Genomic DNA, 24857 nt, shown 5'->3' with positions numbered 1-24857 from the left:
TTTTAAAGAAGCTGAGGTTAGAATGGGGAGCAATTATATATTTATAGTCTTTTTATGTTAACCTTTACTATCATTTCTGGTTCTCTTCATTTGTTCCTTGAGTTTGAGTTACCACTGAAGTCATTTCTTTAATCCGGTACACATTTGTTCCCACCCACCATTTGTGTGCTATTACTGGGAAATATATTACATTTCTATATGTTATAGCAACAACAGTATATTATATGCATATTGTTTCATACAATTGCTTTTTAAATCAGCTAAAAGATGATGAAATATATATTTATATTGTCTTTTATAATTACCTTTACCAGTGCTCTTTGTTTTGTGTGGATTTGAATTACTATCTGGAGTAACTTGCTTTCAACCCAAAGGATTTCCTTTAGTATTTTCTGTAAGTCATATCTGCTAGCAACATATTTTTTCAGTTTTTTTGGTAATTTTTTTTCACCTTTAGTTCTAAAAGATAGCTTTGCTGGATTTTTGTTTGACAGCTTTTTCTTTAAGCACTTTGAACATGGTATCCCATTCTCTTCTGGCTTCCGTTGTTGTTGCTGAGATATCTGCTATTAATCTTATTGGGGCTCTTTTGTAAGTGATCAGTCATTTTTCTATTGATGCTTTCAAAATTTTCTTCTCATCTTTAGCTTTCATTATTTTTACCAAAATGTGTCTGTTTGTAGAACTCTTTATGTTTTTCCTACTTGGAGTTCATTGAGCTTCCTATATGTGTACACTGATGTTTCCCAATAAATTTATAATATTTTCAGCAATTATTTATGAAAATGATTTTTCTGTTCCTTTCTCTTTCTCCTCTCCTTCTAGCATTCACCTTATGCATTAGTTGGTGTGCTTAATGGTGTCCCACATTTTTCTGAGGCTCTGTAAATTTCTAATTCTTTTTCCTCTCTGTTCTTCAAATTGCTAATCTTTTTTGATCTATAAAGTTCACTAATTCTTCTGCCAGTTCAGATCTATTCTTGAGCACCTCTAGTGGATTTTTCATTTCAGTTATTGTACTTTTTAACTCTAGAATTTCTATTTTCTTACAGTTCTATCCCTATATTGATGGGATCCTTTTATTCTTCTCTATTTGATGCATATCATTTCTACCTTTACTTGTTTAATCATGGTTTCCTTTAGTTTTTTGGACACACTTGGAATGGCTAATTTCAAGCCTTTGGGTGCTGTCATAGGGAATTTTGTTGCCTGTGAACAGAAAAATGCAAATTAATACAACTCTGAGATGCTTCTTTATAAGAAGTTTCATTACTATATTGTCAAAAATTAAAAATCCACTTATTACCAGAGATTTCTGAGGACAGGGGAGAATGACAACCCTAATATGGTGATGATGGGAGTGTAAACTGATACAGCCATTCTAGCAAGGAATCTGATAATTCTTGGTCAAATAGAGAGTGCATGTACCTTGTTATCCAGTAGTCTGCACTGGATACACATCAGGAATTTGACCCTACAGAGCCATTAAAGAACATGGACAGGCCAGGTGTGATGGCTCACGCCTATAATCCCAGCACTTTGGGAAGCTGAGGCGGGTGGATCACAAGGTCAAGAGATCGAGACCATCCTGGCCAACATGGTGAAACCCCGTCTCTACTAAAAATACAAAAATTAGCTGGGCATGGTGGCATGTGCCTGCAGTCCCAGCTACTAGGGAGGTTGAGGCAGGAGAATTGCTTGAACCTGGGAGGCGGAGTTGCAGTGAGCCGAGATCACGCCACTGTACTCCAGCCTGGCATCAGAGCGAGACTCCATCTCAAAAGAAAAAAAGAAAGAAAAAAAAAACATGGACAAAGATATTCACCATAGTGTTTGTAGCAATGGACAGTTGAAGACAATCCACATGTTCATTCCTAGTGGTAATGAAGAAGTAAAGTAGCTAGATGCACACTGTAGAATATCAAACATCAGTTAGAAGCAAATTATACATACTGCAACATAGATGATTCCTTAAAAATTTCATGTTGAGAAAAAAGTAAAAGTACAGAAAGAGATCTGAAGCACAATATCATTTATAGAAATATAAAACACATATGTATATAGTCAGTGACATACATGAAATCCTTTTGTTGGTGCCTACTTATCATAGGGAGGAACAGAAGTAAAAATTGAGGAAGAAAGGAGCAAAATAAAATAAAATTTGTCTTCTATGAATTTATGATGAATCTCTGCAAGTCTGCTTCTGAGATACAAAATGAAAACAAAGACACAGAAAGCAAGGAAATATGAGATAATGTCATCAGATGAGATTTAGAATTGGAAGAAAAAGGTTGGAATGTTTGAAAAGGAGAATAAACAGTATGAAATACTTATCTTGGGTATTTAGAATGTGAATTTATTGAAAAAATATGGTAGAGTTACCAGGCAGGGTTAAATGCCCACTGGAGGTTTGTGGTCATGCATTTGCAGTGAAACCGGTAAGCCCACTTGTGCGATTCCCCATCATTGCATGACTCCTCAGGCAGAGGGGGAAGAGAGAGCATTGCTTTTGTTTTTAAGACAAGAGAGATTTGAGTGTGTAAAAGCTAATAGGAATGTGCTCATAGAGACAGGCAGGTTGAAGATATTGGAGAAAGAAAGCGTAACAGATGGAGAAGAATAACAATAACCTGTGCCTGCCTACCCAGCATAGCATCTCTTTCTCTGAGATAGTAGGGTCTACGGCCATAACACCCTGAATGCACCTGATCTTGTCTGATCTCAGAAGCTAAGCAGGGTCAGGCCTGGTTAATACTTGGATGGGAGATACTAGCATAGGATAGAGTGGATGCAGATAAATTTATAAGTGGCAGAGGGGCAGAATTTGAAAAAAAAAATCCATTTCAGCCTTTGTCTTGGCTTGTGAACAGACCTAAATATGTACATCTCATTAAATTTCCCAACGATCACTCCTCATTCAGGTGTTCCAGAAACAATGCCTCTGATGACAGACATCTGTAACCTACATAACCAGTGCAGTAGGATGCATTTCAATTTAAAATCATCCATCCAACTCTCATTTGCTACGGGTAATAATTAGTGCAGTCTCTCCAGAGAGAAACTTGGCATTATTTATCCAGATCCTTAAAAATCATTCATACAATTTTTCCCAGTATTCCACTTCTAGAACTGTATACTAAGGAAATAATCAGAGAGATACAAAGACTTGTGCAAGGATATTTAGTCTAGTGTTATTCCTATAATAAATAACAAAAAATTGGAAGCCACTTAAATGTTCCTACAGCAGAGGAAGGGTTAAATTAAATTCTAAGATATCCATTGAAGAAAATATTTTATTGCCATTAAAATAATGTTTAAAAATAATATTGGCTCAGCCAAGCATGGTGGCTCACGCCTGTAATCCCAGCACTTTGGGAGGCCAAGGTGGGCGGATCATGAGGTCAGGAGATCGAGACCATCCTGGGCTAACACAGTGAAACCCCGTCTCTACTAAAAATACAAAAAAAAATTAGCCGGGCATGGTGGCAGGCGCCTGCAGTCCCAGCTACTCGGGAGGCTGAGGCAGGAGAATGGCATGAACCCGGGAGGCGGAGCTTGCAGTGAGATGAGATTGCGCCACTGCACTCCAGCCTGGGGGACACAGCGAGACTCCATCTCAAACATAAAATAAAATAAAATAAAAAATAATAATAATATTGGCTCAGGAAAATATGCATAATATTCAAACAGTTTAGCCACAGCCTGATTTCTGTGCACCCAGGCTAATTAATGTTCATGGGAACTAATTAGAGCTGACATGTACAGCCAGCCTTTTGCTTACTCTGCGGGATCTTGTTCTGTGTGATTTCTCTAGGGGGAGCCTGCTCACTTTGAGTATTTGATGTATCCATTGCACTCAGCACCCATCACCGGTCTAGCTACCTGCATCCGCAAACCCCTTATAGCCACCTGTTCTCTGGATCGATCCATCCGCCTTTGGAATTATGAAACAAAGTAAGGAATGAAAGGCTTGCCTACTTTATTATGCAAGACCCCAGTTGTGAATTTATGTGAATTATTTTAATTACAGTGTTCCAAACTTTAATTATTTAGAAGCTTTCAGTTGGAAAAGATTTTTAAAAAATCAAGTCAGTCAACCTACCTGTTTCTCACTCTTGCGTGGGCTAGAAAACTACTTTGTGGTTTATTTAATGCTTACCACATGCTAGACCCTGGGGACATGAAGAGATGAAGACAACACCTCAGTCTCTCACCTTCTTACATAAACTCCTGGGTCCCTCCAGCTCTCCTATCCCCTTGTTTCCCACAGGAACTGCTCTTTGCTTCAGGGAGCTCTCCAGACCCTTTCTTCCTCATCTTTCTCCCAGGACATCACTATCTCAACCACCCCCAACTCCCTCCTGACTTTACCTTCCAGCACAGCTTCCCTGGGAAGCTCCAACCCTAGGTGGACCCCCACCCCCTACTGTTTTCTTTGTTCTTATGTACAACTTCTGGGGCTTCTGGGGAAAAAATACTTGGACAATACTCATGAATTTTGGAATATAAACAGAGCTATGTCTTCAGCATCGCTAGACCACACCTTGACCAGTCTCCCTATCTACCATGCTCCACGCTGGACATTATCCCCTAATAACCAAGATCTAGAAAAGAGAGGAACCAACAATTGCAAACAGTAGTGTGTCTCAAATACGATGATAACAATATATATCAGATACAGTAGATGACTGGAAGGATTTAGTGAGCTAGGCTTACAATTCAGTAATTGATCTTTTTCACAGCACCCTGGAACTATTTAAGGAATACCAAGAAGAGGCATATTCCATCAGCCTTCATCCATCTGGACACTTCATTGTAGTAGGGTTTGCTGACAAACTACGCCTCATGAATCTACTCATTGATGATATACGTTCTTTCAAAGAATACTCTGTTAGAGGATGCGGAGAGGTAAAAAAAACTGCTGAAGACAAAAGTCCAGTTTCTTAGAAAGCCACGGCTGAAATATCAGGAACTAACATGGTCTGGAGAGGTGGGACCAAAATCTGTCTTGGAGAACTACAGTGGCTTAAAAAAAGGGGGAAGGAGGAAATCCAGTTATTTTCCCAGCAACCTTATTGAGTATATGGTTCCATCCCCATATTCTTATGTCCACCAGACTGTTTCATTGAACCTAAAACCTTGTGAGATCCCCGCTATGATAAGTCCTGTCTGTAATTGTGGAATATTAACAAATATTTTAAAAGAAAAGTAATCTCAGAATCAGAGTCACAGCTAAGAAGGTGAGGTTGGAGACGGAGGAGCCAGGGAAAAATAAGCATCAATGGTGAGAGGTAATAAAGAGCGCATCAGCTTTCCCTGAGGTGACTTGCAGAAACAAGGCAATGATTTCAGGAATTACTTCCCCGGCTCTGAAACGTGCTTCTACAGGCAAAATGATTGCTTGTGGTCCCAACGGCTTAATGATTTGTGGGCCTGACAGTTTCAGCATCTGGCCACTATGAGTTACAGGAATAATGAAAGTGTCTGAAAATGTCAGCCACTCCTCAGTCTCATTTGCACCTTCCCCCCACTCCCACCCTCACGCGTAGTTTCAGTCTGAACTCGTTGGGAAAAGCACCTCTTGACTGTAACCTCTAATTAGACTGCTCACTTCCTGCTTGCTTGCTCTCTTGCTGTCTTTCCCTATAGTGTTCCTTTAGCAACGGAGGTCACCTGTTTGCTGCAGTCAATGGAAATGTGATTCACGTTTATACCACCACGAGCCTAGAGAACATCTCAAGCCTGAAAGGACACACAGGGAAGGTGAGTGAGTGAACAGTCTCTGGGGAAACAAGGGGCACGGAGCCAAGTATGCCGCCAGCCAGTGGGATACAGGTGAACAAAAGAGAGATGGTTCCTTTCCTCATGGGTTCACTGTCTACTTGGGAAAAGAGACAATAAAACAAATGCACAGACAAATGTAGTTACTAATTGCAGTTCCACTGAAAGAAAAACATGGTGTTGTTGTGAGAGAAATAATGAAGGGGGTGGCATAATTTAGGTGGCTGTATTTGCAAAGGCTTGGTCCTATAAGAGTGAGTAGGAGTTCATCAGACACAACTGGTGGGGATAATCATTGCAGATAGGGATCCAAAGGCCAAAGATGGGAGACTCATAGGGTGTCAGAGAACGTGAAAGTCTGTGGGCCTGGAATGTGGTGCCAGGATAAACCATGGGGTAAAGATGGGCTGACATTGGAGAGGTCACAGGGGCCCAAATGCATGGAAACTTGTAGGCCTTGTAAGGATTTATCCTTCTTATTTCTTGAAATCATGGAAGACTTTCAGGGCAGAGAATATGACCGGATTTGCATTTTGAAGGATTACTTTGGCAGCAGAGTGAAGACTATTGAAGGGGGCGAGGGTAGAAATGGTGAGGAGGCTATTGTGGATATCTACACCATAGATAATAGTGGTGGTGATACAGTTAGGGAGAAGTGGATGGATTCAAATGGTTTTAGAAAGTAAAGTCGTGGTGGCTTATGCCTGTAATCTAAGCACTTTGGGAAGCTGATGTAGGAGGATCGCTTGCACTCAGGAGTTCGAGACTAGCCTGGGCAACATAAGGAGACCCTGTTTCCACAAAAAGTAAAAAATATTAGCCAGGTGTGGTGGCACACACCTGTGGTCCCAGTTACTTGGGAGGCTGCGGTGGGAGGATCACTTGGGCCCAGGAGGTCAAGGCTGCAATAAGCCATGATCACACCACTGCACTCCAGCCTGGGTGACAAGAGTAAGACCCTGTCTGAAAAAAAAAAAAAAAGAAAGAAAGAAAAGCAAAAGAAAAAAAGAAAGTAAAATCACTAGGTCCTAGAGTAGTAATTAGATGTGAGGCATGATTAAGAGGGAGAGGCATAGAAAGGGTAAGAAGTCAGCAGATGAATTTGGAGAGAAGAGGCCATTGGAAAAGAGAGGCATTCTAGGCAGAAGGACTTGTTGGAGATGATGAAATGGAGGTATGAAATAGGACAGTGCTCGTTGGTTCATATGGCTGGAACACTGGACACATTTGAGCAATGATAGAGGGAGTAGGAAAGGTTGGCTGCATCGTAGAAGGTAGTGTATGCCATGCCAAGGAATTGGACTTTAGTCTCTAGGTGACGAGAAACAACGGAAAGGATTTAAGCAAGAAAGTAATGGGATCAGAAAGGTAACTCTCTGAACATTATTGAGGAAGGATTAGAGTGGAAGGAAATTGGAGTGATGGAGAGCAGTTAGGATGTGAAGGTGAAAGCTGGGTTAGGAACTAAACCATGACTTTAGTAGCGGAGGCAGAGAGAAGAAAGAGATGAAGTTCCATTTTGGCCATGTGATATTTGACATGCCCAGAAGTGTGATGTATGTGTGTGGAGGTCAGGAGAGAAGTCAGGGCTGAGTATGAAGATTCGGGGAATTAGAAAGTAGAGGAAGTCAGAGGCATAGATTAGATCACCAAGGGCCTATGTAGAATCTGAGAAGAATATTGGACAGCAGAGGGAAGACCAACATTTAAGAGACTGGTGAAAGAAGAGGAGCTGATGAAAGACTGAAAATAAAGATACAAAGAGAACTTGGAATCAGATAATTATCTCAAAGAAGCCAAGGAACTAAACAATTTCTGAAAGGTTGAAGTGGTCAGTGGTACTAGATGTCAGAGGGAGGTCATGTAAAGTCCAAAACTGACCGTTGACTTTAGCAAATAACAGATCATTGGAAGGAAAAGTGAAAATGTGTGGAAAGTGAAAGTGCTATGTAAACACAAGCATTTTTGTTTGTTTTTAAGATGGAGTCTCACTCTGTCACCCAGGCTGGAGTGCAGAGGCGTGATCTCGGCTCACTGCAACCTCCACCTCCTGAGTTCAAGAGATTCTCCTGCCTCAGCCTCCCAAGTAACACAAACTCTTTTTTTGAGACAGAGTTTCGCTCTCGTTGCCCAGGCTGGAGTGCAATGGCACAATCTCAGCTCACCGCAACCTCCGCCTCCCGAGTTCAAGCGATTCTCCTGCCTCAGCCTCCTGAGTAGCTGGGATTACAGGCATGTACCACCACACCCGGCTAATTTTGTATTTTTAATAGAGACGGGGTTTCTCCATGTTGGTCAGGCTGGTCTTGAACTACTGACCTCAGGTGATCCGCCCACCTCGGCCTCCCAAAGTCCTGGGATTACAGGCGTGAGCCACCGCGCCTGGCCCATGGACATTATTAATGAGAGCTGCTGAGCCTCCTCAGCTTCAGCAATATAATTAGTCTTCAAGTGACTGTGGAGATGCGGATGAAAGTACAGAAAGTGATTCTGATGCCCAAGCTCACCAGTCCAGGAAAACAGCCATTTGTTTCATCACTTTACAAGTACTTAAAACACTGGTCTCTAATTAGGGATACATGTTAGAATGACATGTGTAACATTTTTTACAAATACAGATACAGGATGCAGCTAAAGCTATGCATGCAGGGAAATGTATAACCTTAAATACATATACTGTGTTAGAAATGAAAAAAGATACATAGCATCCATCTCAAGAAGTTAGAAAAAGAACAGCAAATTAAATTCAAATAAAAGGCAGGAAATAAAGATAAGAGCAGAAGTTAATAAAATAGAAAACAGACAAAAGATCATCAAAGCCAAAATTTGATTCTTTGAAAACACGAAATAGACAAACCCTTGGCATGACTGATGAAGAAAAAATTAAGAGTGTGGAGATACCAACAACCAACATGAGGATTAAAAAGGGGATATCACTAAAGGTCCTATAGACATTAAAAAGATCTGAAAGGGGGCCGGGCGCAGTCACTCACTCCTGTAATCTCAGTACTTTGGGAGGCTGAGGCAGGCGGATCCCTTGAGATCGGGAGTTCGAGACCAGCCTGGCCAACATGGTGAACTTCATCTCTACTAAAACTACAAAAATCAGCCGGGTGTGGTGGCACACACCTGTAATCCCAGCTACTCAGGAGGCTGAGACAGGAGGATCGCTTGAACCTCGGAGGCAGAGGTTGCAGTGAGCCGAGATTATGCCACTGCACTCTACCTTGGGTGACAGAGTGAGACCCTACCTCAAAAAAAAAACAAAATGAAAAAAAAATTGAAAGGATATTATGAACTTTATGCAAATAAATTTTAATTTATAGATGAAACTGACAAATTCCTATAAAAATTGAATCTGTAGGCCGGGCGCAGTGGCTCACACCTGTAATCCCAGCACTTTGGGAGGCTGAGGTGGGCGGATCACGAGGTCAGGAGATGGAGATCATCCTGGATAACACGGTGAAACTCCGTCTCTACTAAAAATACAAAATATTAGCCGAGCATGGTGGTGGGCACCTGTAGTCCCAGCTACTCAGGAGGCTGAGGCAGGAGAATGGCATGAACCTGGGGGATGGAGGTTGCAGTGAGCCGAGATCATGCCAGTGCAGTCTAGCCTGGGCAACAGAGTGAGACTCTGCCTCACAACAAAACAAAACAAGAAGAATCTGTAACTTAAAACCTTTCTACAAAGAAAACTCTAGGCCCAGATCTTATCACTGGGGAATTTTATCAACATTTAAGGGAAAAAAAATAACACTATCACTAATCTTGAAAAAAACTCTTCTAGAGAATTGGAAAAAGAAGGAATACTTTCCAGTTATGTTCTATGAGGCCAAAATAATTGTGATACCAAAATCTGTCAAAGACACCACAAGAAAAAAAAAATAAGCTAGTCTTTTTCATGAACACAGATAGAAAAGTCCTAAACAAAATATTATCAGACCAATCCAGCAACATATTAAAAAGATAATACAACATGACCAAGTTTGGCTTATTCCAGGAATGCAAAGTTGTTTTCAGTTTTGAAGTCAGTTAATGTACTTTACCACATTAACATAATAATGAAGAATAATTCATATGCTTACCTCTATAAATGCAGACATAATAAAAATTGACAAAAATTTAACATTTATTCATAATTTAAAAAAATTTTTAAGACCAAAGTCTAGTCATATTCATGATGTTTTTAAAAAGCATTTAACAAATTAGAGATAATGGGGAACTTCCTAAATCTTATATGAGATATTTACAGAAAACCTACAACAAATAGTATACTTAATCATGAAATTATGAAAGGATCCCTCTGAGGTAAAAACAAGCATGATGCCTTCTGTAAGCCTTTTACTGAGTCCTAACCAGTGCAATAAAGCAAGAAAAGGAAATAAAAGGTATAAAGTTTGGAAATGAAAGAAATAAAACTATTACAGACAACATTATTGGGTATGCAGAAAATTCAAAGAATGTTCAGATAAACTAATAAAATTAGGAATCTAGGAATATTGTTGGAAATAAGTTCACTATATTTTTTAAAGTGCATTTTTATGGAATAATAACAAACAATTAGAAAATGCCATTTAAGAGGTGGGGATGGGGCTGACAAAGGAGCTAAAGATATGGCTGACAGGGTAGGAGTCATGGAGATATACAAAGAGGTGTCCAGTGGGTTGGGAGATTGGTTATTTATGGGGAGAGTGAAAAACAAATATATCAAAGATAATGGGAGGTAGGTCTTTCACAATTGGAGAAGGGAGTTACAAATATGGAAAGGGGCAACAGCAACAGTGAACCTTGTGGTTGAATTGAAATTGGAGGTATCAATGTGAATTTATGGTTTTTGATACATAGAGATAGATATAGAAATAGATATAGGTGTAGTGTATACACATATATTTAGAAAGGAATCAAAACCAATGCTATACAAACTCTTCCAGAAAATGGAAGAGGAAACATCCCAACTCATTTTATGTGGCCAGTATGACTCTGATACCAAAACCAGTACAAAAAAATAAAACTACAGATCAATATTCCTCACAAACATAGACTTGAAGATCCTCAACAAAGTATTAACATATTGAATCCAGCAATATATGAAAATAAATACACATCACTGCCAAATGGGGCTTATTCTAGTAATCCAAGGCTGGTTTGTCATTTGAAAATTATTATAATCTACTATATTAACAGGTTAAAGAAGAAAAACCAACTTCAAAAAAATTGACTTCAAAAGCCTGTAATCCCAGCACTTTGGGAGGCTGAGGTGGGCAGATCACGAGGTCGGGCGTTCAAGACCAGCCTGGCTAACATGGTGAAACCCTGTCTCTACTAAAAATACAAAAATTAGCCAGGTGTGGTGGCACTCACCTGTAATCCCAGCTACTCAAGAGGCTGAGGCAGGAGAATTGCCTGAACCTGGGAGGTGGAGGTTGCAGTGAGCTGAGATCGCACCACTGCACTCCAGCCTGGGCGACAGAGTGAGACTACGTCTCAAAAAAAAAAAAAAGAAAGAAAGAAAGAAAGAAAATGGATTTCAAATATTTACTGACTTAGTTCCAGTGAAATATAGAAACTTTACTCTTACATAGCTCCATTCAGTCCTACCCTTTGTTGTACTGTTGTTATCCACATTACATCTTTATATGTTACAAGCCCAACAACACATTGTTTGTAATTATTACTTTATATAATCTTATTATGTCTTTTAAAGAAGCTGAGAGAAAAGACTGAGAGCAAGCGTAAATTTCTAAACCTTCTTATTTACCCTTTTGGTTCTTTTCATTTCTTCTTGTGGATTTGAGTTACCATGTCATTTTCTTAACCCAATAAAGCTTTATTCCTACTCATCACCTTTGTACTGTTATTGTCAAATACATTATTTATTACATTTCTACATGTTATAAGCCAAACAATAGTCTCTCTCTAAATATATATAGTACTTTTGCATATATATTAAGTTGCTTTTTAAATCAGCTTAGAGAATAAAGAAGGTACAATATGCAGTTATACTATCTCTTGATTACCTGCATAATTACCTCTACCAGTGCTTTTGTTTGTTTGATTTTCCTTCTTCGTATGAATTCACATTACTGTTTGTGGTTATCTGCTTTCAGCATGAAGGACTTTCTTTACTATTTTCTGGAAGGCAGATCTTCTAATAAAATATATATATATATGTTTTTATTTATCTGAGAATATCTTTATGTTCATGTTTATCTTCATAATTAAAATATAAAAATACAGTTTTGCTGGATGTAAGGTTTTTTTTCTTACTTTCAGTACTTTGCATGTGTCTCCTACTGCTTCTGGCCTTCTTTGTTTCAGAGAGAAGTTAGATATTATGTGATTAATCATTTTTCTCTTATGGCTTTATATATATTTTTTATATATATTTTTATATATTATATATATTTATAAATATTTTATATATAATATATATTTATAAATATTTTATACATATTATATATGTTTATATGTATATATTATATATATTTATATGTATATTTTATTTATATATATTTATATATATATTTTAGACGGAGTCTTGCTGTGTCACCAGGCTGGAGTGCAGTGGCACCATCTCGGCTCACTGCAACCTCTGCCTCCTGGGTTCAAACGATTCTCCTGCCTCAGCCTCCTGAGTAGCTGAGATTACAGGTGTGCGCCACCATGCCCAGCTAATTTTTGTATTTTTAGTAGAGACGGGGTTTCACCATTTTGGCCAGGATGGTCTCGATCTCTTGACCTCATGATCCACCTGCCTCGGCCTCCCAAAGTGCTGGGATTACAGGTGTGAGCCACCGTGGCCGGCCGGCTTTCAAGATTTTCTTATCTTTGGCTTTCAACATTTTGTTTTTGATGTGTCTGGATCTAGATTTCTTTGCATTTATCCTACTTGGAGTTTATTGTACTTCTTGGATGTGTAGGTTAATGTTTTTCAACAAATTTGAGATTTTTCAGCATTATTTATTTGAATATTTGTTGTTTTTCTCTCTTCTCCTAGTGCTCTCATTACAGTACCATATGTGGGTGCATTTAATGGATGCCCACATTTCTCTGAAACTCTGTTAATGTTAATTTTTCTTGATTAGTGTTTCTCTCTGTTCTTCCAATTGCACAATCTCTATTGAGCTATTTCAAGTTTGCCAGCTCAAATCTACTGTTGAGCCTTCCAGTGAATTTTTCGTTTTGGTTATTGTACTTTTCAACTCCAGAATTTCCATTTGATTTTTAAACTAATTTCTGTTTTCTTATTATATTCTTTATTTGATGAGGCTTGTCATCCTACCTTCCTTTAGTTATTTAAGCATAGTTTCCTTTAGTTAATTGAACTTATTTGTATTAGCTACTTTGAAGTCTTTGTCCGCAAAATCTACCATCTGGGCCCCTTCAAAGGCAATTTCTATTGCCTGAATGCTTTCTTTCTTTCTTTGTTTTTCTTATTGGTTACACTCTTTTTGTTTGTTTGTTTGTTTGTTTATGTTTAAATTTTTTGTTGGCTAAATATTTTAGACAATATATTGTAGCAGTTCTGAATACATGTCCCCCCAGGGCATTGTTGTTGGTTGGTTGGCTGATTATCTGTTTCATGACTTGGCTGAGCTAATTCTGTAAAGTCTGTTTCCCCTGTAGTGTGCAGTGTCTCATATCACTACTCAGATCTATTTTTCATCTTTTCTTTTAGCCTGGCTACCTAGGGTTGCCCATGAGTTGCCTAAGCTGCTTATTAGTTACAGATGGTGCATAAACCCCCTTAGACAATTAGGTTTTTACCTTTTACTACCAGATTTATGTGTGGCTTGGAAAATGCTATCACAGTTCAGAGAGTGATGGCTTTTGCATCATGTTCAGCCAGAGACTGGTAGTTTGGATGACCCCTCTCTGATTGTTCATAAGAGGGTACAGCCTTGGGCATGCACAGAGTCTTCCAGGCTGCGAGGGATGAATATGATTTCATTTTTAAGCCTGGCTTCCTAGGAGATGCCCCTGGGTCGGGAGAGCTTAATGTTCAGCATTTGGTAGACTGTTGTGTTTGGTAGGCCCGTTGTGCCAGTGAGACTCTGCCCTATGTTAACGGGTCTTTGTGTAGCTTAGGAGATGCTTTCAAGTTTTCCCCATATCCCACTCTGACTGCACCTGAATCAGTACAGTCTAACACATACACAAGACCTTCCAGCCTCTAGAGTTGTCTGTTATCCCTGAAGGACTCTTCTTCTCTGTCCCTTTCCCTTGTTCTATCAAAATTCCACTCCTCTATATCATTTTGCTTACATCCTGGAGTTATCAGCCTCCTCTTAATCACTTTCCACCAAGATCTCCACTGTTTCAGACAATGCCCATAGGCATGGACTTGTCCATGTTCTATTCCAAATAAAGTCAGCCCCCTCAAGCAGAGCTGTAGAGCTCCCTGTCTTAGCACCTGACTTTCCCACAGACAGATCCTTTGCTCCACTGCACCAGAGCTGGGGCGGGGACCTGCTTTTCCAGGAGTAACATCCTCACTTCTGTGAGTGACACTTGAGGTGTGTGCATGTGTGTGCACACGCGTGTGTATGTGTGTGTGCACGTGTGTAAGCCCCTGGTCTTTTTGGCTTGCCCTTCATGGCTTGGAACTTTCACTCTATAAGCAAACTGGGTCAGGAATCATTAGGGCACAGTTATTCTCAGTATGCTGAGCTTAGAGTGGAGTTTCTTCCAACAAGTGACAATGGGCCGAGGGGAAGAGAGTCTGAGCCCTCTTGGCCACACCTGCTTGGAATAGAGCTTCTGCAACATGGGGCTGGGGTAAGAATAAGAAATCCCAGCAGTTTCCCTTTCCAGACCGAAACCATAGCCCAAGACCAGGAGCTATGGGGAGAGGGAGTCGCTTATCTTGGCCACACCTGCCCAGAGTGCACAGCAGTGAAGTTTCTGGAGCTGAGGCCGTAACAGAGCGAGTCATGGCTTAAATGCAGCAGACTCTGTTCTTACTGGGATTGAGTAGATTTTCTTGAATAAATGTTTTTCCATTTGCTGTATTCCCTGAGGACAATTTCCAGAGACATTTTATTTATTTTGTTTTAGACAGGGTCTCACTCTGTCACTGAGGCCGGAGGGCAGAGGTACACTCATAGCTCACTGCAGCCTCAGCCTCCCCAGTTCAAACCATCTTCCTGCCTCAGGCACATGCCACCATGCCCAGCTTATTATTTTTATTTTTATAAAGACAGGGTTTCACTATGTTACCCAGGCTATTCTCAAACTGCTGGGCTCAAGTGATCCTTCCACCTCAGCCTCCCGAAGTGTTGGGACTACAGATGTGATCCACTGCACCCAGCCTTCTAAAGACTTTAAATGATTATTTTTATCATATTTACCAGTTAACCTACATTGTCAGAGAGAAGGTCAAGTTGAGGTCCTTACCGTGCCATTCCAGAAGTCCACTCTCTCTGTGCTATTTTTGCAAGTTTCTATGAATACATAATTATGTCAAAAATGTTTTGAAAAAACAGCAATAATTGGTTGGTTCTAGCCTTAAGAAACCTGTAGGATTCAGTCTTTACGTTCATAAAGTGAAAAAGAAATGAGAGTGTTTCATCTTCAGTAATTTGCAAGCGTCATAGAAAACAGAATGTGAACGTTCACAAGAAGCTATGTTTTGTGCTAACAGAAGGGCCTACAGCAGGAAAGGACGTTCTGCTCAGTCTAGTGGAGCACCTAAGGAGTTTGCACCCTTTTCTGTGTTAGGGTGTAAGTGTGTGTACACTCTTCACTGGATATGTCTTCCTCTCCTGCAGATTCGCTCAATTGTGTGGAATGCAGATGATAGCAAACTGATTTCTGGTGGCACAGATGGTGCTGTGTATGAATGGAATCTGTCCACAGGAAAGAGAGAGACAGAATGTGTGCTCAAGTCTTGCAGCTACAACTGTGTTACTGTCTCCCCCGATGCCAAAATTATCTTTGCTGTTGGATCAGACCACACCCTCAAGGAGATTGCAGATTCCTTGGTGAGTCTGCCCCTGCCCCGCCTCTGGGCTGGTGCACGGATCTGCAGGGACAGCTTCCCATGCTTACAGCACAAAGTATGCACGGAATGAGGGCCTCTGCATACAGGGCCCCTTCTTCCCAAGATAACATCAGGCTCCTCATTCCTTTTAGATTAGCTCAGTTATCGTCACTTCCTGAATTTCCTGCCTAGTTTCCTTCCTGACTGGGTGAAATTGTAAATTGCGGGGCTCTTTTTCATTTCCCTTTTACTTGCTGTCTGTAACTTCTCTCCCACCTTCCAGGCATGGAGGTCATGTCATCTCTAAACTGTACTCTTACCCTTGGTCTGCACTTACACTCCTGGGGTAAAAACCTAACTACGGTATGCACTGAGTAACACCAATGATGGACCACATGGACTGTAAGATTGTAATGCCATAAGATTATAATGCCAAATGTTCACTGTACCTTTTCTGTTTAGATACACAGATATTTTCCATTGCATCACAGTTGCCTACAGTATTCAGCATAGTCACATGCTGTTCAGGTTTGTAGCCTCGGAGCAGTAGGCTCTACCACATAGCCTAGGTGTATAGTAGGCTGTCGCAGCTAGGTTTCTGTAAATACACTCCGTGATGTTTGCATGACAACATAGCCTAACCATGTATCCCATATCAAGCGATGCATGACTGTGCAGTTAGCTGCTCTCACCTAGGCTTGCCACTGTATTCTTTTGAAATCCCCAAACTCTGAAACCGTACAGTTACATTGGGCTCCAAATAGTGAAGGGAAAAGAGAGGAGCTCAGCAAGGATGCGTCATACAAACATGGGCTGTGCGCTCCTCCAGCTGGCTCCTCCCACTTTTCCTGTGACTGGTGCCTGGGAAAGTGCGTAGATACCACGGCAGCAAGCTAGCCCAAGGCAGATCTCCCCGTGGCTGGAACACAGCTGACAGTATGGTGACTCTCCTGTGTACCCCCGAGTAGCCCGGTCCTAATTCAATGGCAGCTATCAGTGCTGTGCCAGAGTAAAGCCCCTTTAGGGCAGGGCCATGTTTTGCTCCTCTTGGCAGCCCTACTAGCTGGCACATTGTGTGGTGCACAGCATTCAACAAATGTGTGTGTAGGTATGAAAAATGCTCATCATCACTGGCCATCAGAGAAATGCAAATCAAAACCACAATGAGGTACCATCTCACACCAGTTAGAATGGCGATCATTAAAAAGTCAGGAAACAACAGGTACTGGAGAGGATGTGGAGAAATAGGAATACTTTTACACTGTTGGTGGGACTGTAAACTAGTTCAACCATTGTGGAAGACAGTGTGGTGATTCCTCAAGGATCTAGAACTAGAAATACCATTTGACCCAGCCATGCCATTACAGGGTATATACCCAAAGGATTATAAATCATGCTGCTATAAAGACACATGCACACGTATGTTTATTGTGGCACTATTCACAATAGCAAAGACTTGGAACCAACCCAAATCAATGATAGACTGGATTAAGAAAATGTGGCACATATACACCATGGAATACTATGCAGCCATAAAAAAGGATGAGTTCATGTCCTTTGTAGGGACGTGGATGAAGCTGGAAACCATCATTCTGAGCAAACTATCGCAAGGACAGAAAACGAAGCACCGCATATTCTCACTCATAGGTGGGCATTGAACAATGAGAGCACTTGGACACAGGGTGGGGAACACCACACAACGGGGCCTGTCGTGGGATGGGGGGAACAGGGAGGGATAGCATTAGGAGATATACCTAATGGAAATGACGAGTTAATGGGTACAGCACACCAACATGGCACATGTATACATATGTAACAAACCTGCACGTTGTGCACGTGTACCCTAGAACTTAAAGTATAATAATAATAATAAAAGAAAAAAAAATATGTGTGTAGGTGGGTGGGTGGATGAGTGCATGAATGAGTGAGGGAATGAAGGGGCACTCTGATAGTACAGTAGTCCCACCTTACCCACAGTTTCAGTTACCTGTGGTCAACCAAGGTCCAAAAACAGGTGAGTACCATACTGTGAGTAAGATATTTTGAGAGAGAGAAACCACATTCACACAGCTTTTATACAGTATTCTTATAACCGTTCTATTTTATTATTAGGTATTATTTATCTCTTACTGGACCTAATTTATAAATTAAACCATATCATAGTTATGTACGTATAGGAGAAAACCATAGTATTTATAGGGTTCAGTACTATCTGTGGTTTCAGGCACCACTGGGGATCTTGGAACATATCCCTCAAGGATAAGGGGAGACTAATGTATGGTTTTGCTTATGTAATGAGCATTAATAAATGCTTGCTGAATGCATTTATGAGCAATAGCCCATTCTTATTTTGAAATGCACCCATGCATAGCAGTCAAAGCAGAGACTGGAGCCCGCTCAGGTACATGAGTTGAAGCAAATGCCTTTCACACAGATGGTCCGTCATCTGTAGACTAGGGATAACAGTAACTGCCTCAGAGGGTTTCGTGAGGATTGAATGAGTTGCAACATGGAGAAGGCACAGAACAGTGCTTGGCACATAGTAAGTGCTATATGAATATCTCTCTCTATTAGTATTATTCCTAACTCATGAACCTGGTTATTTACCAGCAACACAACAAGGAATATCTAGTTTGCACCTTTTTTTGTGCTAGGCACTATACCGGATGCCAAAAGGGATAGAAAAAGCATTTTTTAAAGACAAGCCCCTAGGGATCTGTTAGAGCAGAGGGCGAGAGAGTATGGCACTGGGACGTGGGGGCCACAGCTCGACCCCTCACACTGAGCAGAGCTGCCTGTGTCCCAGATCCTTCGAGAGATATCGGCGTTTGATGTCACCTACACCGCCATTGTCATCTCGCATTCTGGACGCATGATGTTTGTGGGCACCTCGGTGGGAACCATTCGTGCCATGAAGTACCCTCTGCCTCTGCAGAAGGAATTCAATGAGTACCAGGCCCATGCCAGTCCTATCACCAAGGTGAGCAGGGCCCTCTCCCCAGGAACCCAGTCCCACACCTGCCTGCTACGTGCCTTGTTCATCCCTTCAACCTCCCAATGTCTTTTCTCTCTCCTTCTTCTCTCTTATTTATTCATCCATCATTCATTGAATCACCATCTATTGACTATGAATATACTCTTTGTTTAAACTACTTCCAGGAATTTAGCCTAGGAAATCATCAGAGATACACCTAAAAATGTATATACAACGTTTCCACCATAATATTATGCATAATAAGGGGCCGTTTGGTGGATGCCGTAGCTGCCGTGAGTGTGGGCTGCACTTGACCACAGCTGCCTCCTCCTCCAGAGAATACCCCAGACTGAAAGGAGCCATAGCCCTGAAGATTGGCCCCTCCCTCTCCCTGAGGGTACAAAAGGCCACCCCAGGGGCAATACCATGAGTACACATTTGTAAATTGTCCTTCCATTCACCCTCCTCATAAAGTAGTATCTATGTTCAGCAGTCAAAATGTGGAAGCAACCAAGCGTCCATCGACAGACGAATGCATAAGCAAAAGATGGTATATCTATACAATGGAACAATATCCTGCCTAAAAAGGAAGGGAATTCTGCAGTGTGCTACCACATGGATGAACCTTGAGGATGTTATGCTAAATTAAATAAGGCCAACCACAAAAAGATAAGTACAGTGTGATTCCACTTTTAGGAGATACTTAGAGCAGTCAGAATCACACAGACAGAGTGGTGGTTGGCAGGGGCTGCAGGAAGGGGGAATGAGGAATGATTGTTTCATAGGTATAGAGTTTTGGTTTTACAAGACAAAAGGGTTATGGGGGTAGTTGGTGGCAATGGCTGCACAACATTACAAATGTATTTAATAACACGAACTGTACACTTGAAAATGGTTAAGATAGCAAATTTTACAGAATATGTATTTTACGACAATTTTAAAAATGAAATAAAAAAGAATTATCTTGCACGCGAAATGGTTGCCAAGAAATCATAGCCAATAGTAAATTAAAAGTTATTCATAGTGCAAAAAAAAAAAAAAAGTAATGTCTATACCTACACTGGACCCCCCAAAAAACAGGCACTGGGAAGGTATGTGTCTCTTCTTCCTTACTCTCTCTTTCTGCAGATTGAATGACACAGCACCTGAGGTTTTGAATTATGTCCCAAACTCCTTAGTGGCTTACCTGCAACACTAGCTGTATTAAGAAAAGGTTTCTCATTATAAAACAGAACATTTCTGTACCAAGCCTGGGCCCTGGGTCCAAAGTAAATTACTACAACATATTCCACCTCTTCCCTTCAGATCTGCTAAGTTTTGTGGATAACATATTTATTTTTCTGATTATAGAAGCAATGCATATTTATTTTAAAAATAAAAATCCTTGCCAGGCGCAGTGGCTCACGCCTGTAATCCTAGCACTTTGGAAGCCCAAGGCGGGCAGATCATGAGGTCAGGAGATAGAGACCATCCTGGCTAACATGGTGAAACCCTGTCTCTACTAAAAATATAAAAAATTAGCCGGGCGTGGTGGCACGTACCTGTAGTCCCAGCTACTCGGGAGACTGAGGCAGGAGAATCACTTGAACCTGGGAGGCGGAGGTTTCAGTGAGCCGAGATCGCACCACTACATTCCAGCCTGGGCAACAGAGCGAGATTCTGTCTCAAAAAAAAAAAAAAAAAAAATCCTCATAATGGTATCATCATTTCTTTGATGCATTTCCTTCTACATTTCCATGTGTGTGTGCTTTAAATAAAATTAAGATCATACTGTGAGGCCAGTGTCGTGGCCTGCTAGTTTTTAACTTCACACTACTGTAAGCGTTTGTCCATACAATTAAATATTCCTCAGAAGCATGATTTTAGTAGCTACGCAAATATCCTATCCTATGATGGACTGTAACTTACTAACTCTTCTCTTGCAATTAGGCATTTAAATTATCTTATGATCTTTATGATCTATAGTGAACAGCCCAGTTTACAAATTTATATGCGCATCTCTGATTCTCTCCTAAGACTAAATTCCTAGAGAGAGAATTCCTGAATTCAAGAGTATTGCCATTCTCAAGATTCTTGACACATACTGCCGATTGTGAGAAGACATTTTTCACAGTTAATCCTTTTGTTTTAACTTTTTATCTTGAAATACGTATAGGTTTAGAGGAAATTTTAAAGATGGCACAGAGTTGCCATGTATCCCTCAATCAGTTTCCCCCAGTAATTACATCTTCTAGAACTGTAGCAAAATATCAAACCAGAACATTGACATGGTCCACAGTGTATGTAGTTCTGAATTATTTCTCACATGTACAGTCTGTGTAACCACCACTACAATCACAATATAGAACCGTTCCATCCCCACAAAGATCTCCATCTGCCTTCAGAGTCCTACCACTCCTCCCGACTATCATCCCGAATCCCTGCCTACCACTAATTTGTTCTTATTTCCATAACTTTTGTCATTTTGAGAACTGTATATGGAATTATACTGTATGTGGCCTTCTGAAAATGGCTTTTTTATTGATACATAGTATTTGTACATATTATGAAGTACCTGTGATATTTTGTTACAGTCATAGAGCATGTAATGATCAGGTCAGGATATTTAGGGTTTCCATCCATCTCGCGTATTTATGATTTCTGTGTGTTGGGAGCATTTCAAGTCCTGTCTTCTAGCAATTTAAAAATATACAATACATTGTTGTTAACTATAGTCACCTTACTCTGCTATCAAACATTCGAACTTATTTCTTCTTTGACCTGGCACGTGGGTCATGCCTGTGATCCCAACACTTTGGGAGGCTGAGGCAGCCAGATCACTTGAGGTCAGGAGTTTGAGACCAGCCTGGCCAACATGATGAAACCCCCGTCTCTACTAAAAATACAAAAATTAGCCAGGCATGTTGGTGCACGCCTGTAATCCCAGCTACTCAAGAGGCTGAGGCAGGAGAATTGCTTGAACCTGAGAAGCAGAGATTTCAGTGAGCCGGGAGATCGTGCCACTGCACTCTTAGCCTGGGGAACATAGCAGACTCTTATCTCAAAAAAAAAAAAAAAAAAGAAAGAAAGAAAGAAAAGAAAACTGATTTCTTCTATCTAATGTTTGTATCTGTTAACCAATCTCTCTTTAGCACCCCACCAACCCATACACTCTTCCCTAGTATCTATCATGCCACTCTCTACTTCCATGAGGTCAACTTTTTCTTCTTTTTTTTGAGATAGAGTCTCACTCTGTCACCCAGGCTTGAGTGCAATGGCATGATCTCCGCTCACTGCAACCACCGCCTCCTGGGTTCAAGCAATTCTTCCACCTCAGCCTCCCAAGTAGCTGGGATTACAGGCACATGCCATCATGCCCGACTAGGGTAAACATTTTTTAGCTCTCACACATGAATGCGAACACACAATATTTGTTTTTCTGTACCTGACATATTTCACTTAACTTCACGACCTCCAGTTCCATCCATGTTGCTGCAAAAACATGATTTCATTCATTTTTATGGCCAAATAGTATTCCAGTGGGTATATATACCACATTTTCTTTATTCATTCATCCACTGATGGACACTTAGGTTGATTCCATATCTTTACTATCGGTGGTACAATAAATATGGGGGGGGGTGGAGCGCAGGTATCCTTTCAATCTGCTGATTTCCTTTCCTTTAGAAAAATATCCAGTAATGAGATTGCAGGATTGTATGGTAGTTCTATTTTTAGTTTTTTTGAGAAGTCTACATACTGTTTTCCATAGTGGTTGTACTAATTTACCTTCCCACCAACAGTGTATAAGAGTTCTCTCTTCTCCACATTCTTGCCAGAATCTGTTATTTGTTGCCTTTTTGATAATACCTACTCTAATTGGGGTAAGATGGTATCTCATGGTGGTTTTCATTTGCATTTCCCTGATGATTAGTGATGTTGAGCATTTTTTCATATACCTGTTGGCCATTTGTATGTCTTCTTTTGAGAAATGTCTATTCATGTCCTTAGCCCACTTTTTTTTTTTTTTTTTTGAGATAGAGTTTTGCTCTTGTCACCCAGGATGGAGTGCAATGGTTCAATCTCGGCTCACTGCAACCTCCCCCTCCTGGGTTCAAGAGATTCTCCTGCCTCAGCCTCCCGAGTAGCTGGGATTACCGTGCCTGCCACCACGCCCAGCTAATTTTTGTATTTTTAGTAGGGATGAGGTTTCACCATGTTGTCCAGGCCGGTCTCAAACTCCTGACCTCAGGTGATCCACCCTCCTCAGCCTCCCAATGTGCTGGGATTACAGGTGTAAGCCACCACGCCCGCCCCTTAGCCCACTTTTTAATGAGATTTTTAGATTTTTTTGTTTGTTTAATGTTGAATTGTTTGAGTTCTTTGTGTATTCTGGATATTGGTCTTTTGTCAGAGCAATAGTTTGCAAATATTTTCTCCCATTCGACAGGTTGTCTCTTCAGTCTGTTGATTGTTTCCTTTGCTGTGCAGAAGCTTTTTAGCTTAATGTCCTGATTGTGGCTTTTTCCACTCAGCTGAATCTTCAAATCCATCCAAGTTGTATTGTGTATCAATCATAGTTTATTCCCTTTTATTTCTGAGTAGTATTCCATGAAAAACAAATCACAGTTTGTATAGCCATTCACCTATTGTAGGATATTTTTAATTTTTTCCAGTTTTCAGCTATTATAAATAAAGCTGCTGTGACCAATCATATACAGGCTTTTGTGTGGAAATAAGTTTTCATTTCTCTGGGATAAATGCCCAGGAGTATAATTGCTGAATCATATGGTAAGTGTATATTCAGGTTTTTTTTTTTTAAACTGCCAAGCTATTTTCCAGAGTGGCTGTACCATTTTACATTCCTACCAAGAATATATGAGACCCAGTTTCTCTGCATCATTGCCAGCACTTGGTGTTGTCACTGTTTTTTATTTTAGCTGTTCTAATGGGTGCGTAGTGATATCTCATCATGGTCCTAATTTTGCATTTTCCTAAATGGCTAATAATGTGGAGCATCTCTTCATGTGCTTACTTGCCATCTGTATATTTTCCCTGGTGAAATGTCTCCGTATCTTTTGTCTACTTTCTGATTGGATTGTTTGGCTTTTTTACTGTTGAGTTTTGAGAGTTTCTTGTACGTTCTAGATAATAGCTGACTCTTCAGATTCCAAATCCACAGGGAATGTAGACATAACCTTACTTCTTCTATTCATTAACAGATGCCTGTGAGGGCTCCTCTCTCATTCTTACCTGGGATCAAGTTTACCTCCCTGTGAGGCTGTGCCCAGGATTGCATGGGGGGAAGCCTTCCACAACAGCTGGCTCAGCCCTGGTCATCTGTGGCCTTGAAAGCTTCCTGGCCATGACCCTTTTTCTCTTCAGATGTTGCTTACCTTTGATGATCAGTTCCTGCTGACTGCTGCTGAGGATGGCTGCCTGTTCACCTGGAAGGTCTTTGATAAGGATGGCCGGGGAATCAAGCGAGAGAGGGAGGTGGGCTTTGCCGAAGAGGTGCTTGTGACTAAAACAGACATGGAAGAAAAGGTAAGAACTGCATCTAATGAAGAGGGATATGGAATTCCTTACCAGACTGCATTCAGATGTGGGTCCAGCACCGGGGCCCTCTACAGCCTGGCTACACCCTATGCCCAGTGCAGACCCCCATGGCTCCCTGCACATCCGCTGTCCACATAACCAAGCTCTCCTCCTCACTGCCACTGTCCACCCGACTCTGCCTGTCTTTCTGCCCTGTGATCATCTTGACTTACACTGTGCTTTGTTTTTATTCTGTGATCTGGTTTTCTCTTCCTACTCTTTGAAACCAAGAATAATGAAACATACAATTCTCTTATGACCAACAGTTCCTAGCACATGCTGGGCACATGGAAGACAATCAATAAATATTTATAAAAGTAAAGTATGTTCTCATTTAAATCTCACAACATCTCTGTGAAGAAGATACTGTCATTCTCCCCATGTTTCAAAAAACAAGTTACGAGAGCTTGAGGGATGTGTTCAAAGTCAGTGTGCTAATAATTAATAGGACTAGAGTTCTAATCCAGATTTAATCCAGAGCCCTCTCCCTTAATCACTATACCAAAGGGACATCCCTTCCTTCCTGTTGATGCAGTAAAC

At 40.8% G+C, this 24857-nt stretch overlaps 1 protein-coding gene across 15 annotated transcripts in view; it reads left to right on the top strand.

Annotated features, from left to right (window-relative positions):
* Positions 1-24857, top strand: part of CFAP57 (cilia and flagella associated protein 57) — an 84764-nt gene that overhangs the window by 21565 nt on the left and 38342 nt on the right. For 5 of the 15 annotated variants that reach the window (XM_055094335.2, XM_055094342.2, XM_034962892.3 and 2 more), the window contains exons 7-12: positions 3815-3954; positions 4743-4908; positions 5650-5763; positions 15555-15767; positions 18573-18746; positions 24105-24266. In XM_055094335.2, coding sequence (XP_054950310.2) covers positions 3815-3954; positions 4743-4908; positions 5650-5763; positions 15555-15767; positions 18573-18746; positions 24105-24266 — 969 coding nt within the window. The remainder of the gene's footprint in view (positions 1-3814; positions 3955-4742; positions 4909-5649; positions 5764-15554; positions 15768-18572; positions 18747-24104; positions 24267-24857) is intronic. The other 10 variants (XM_055094363.2, XM_055094366.2, XM_055094361.2 and 7 more) reach the window with 3 other exon arrangements.

This window comes from Pan paniscus, chromosome 1, assembly GCF_029289425.2.
Source record: "Pan paniscus chromosome 1, NHGRI_mPanPan1-v2.0_pri, whole genome shotgun sequence".
Taxonomy (NCBI): Eukaryota; Metazoa; Chordata; class Mammalia; order Primates; family Hominidae; genus Pan; species Pan paniscus.
Note: the sequence above shows the minus strand (reverse complement) of the source record. Positions and strands in the feature narration are given on the sequence as shown.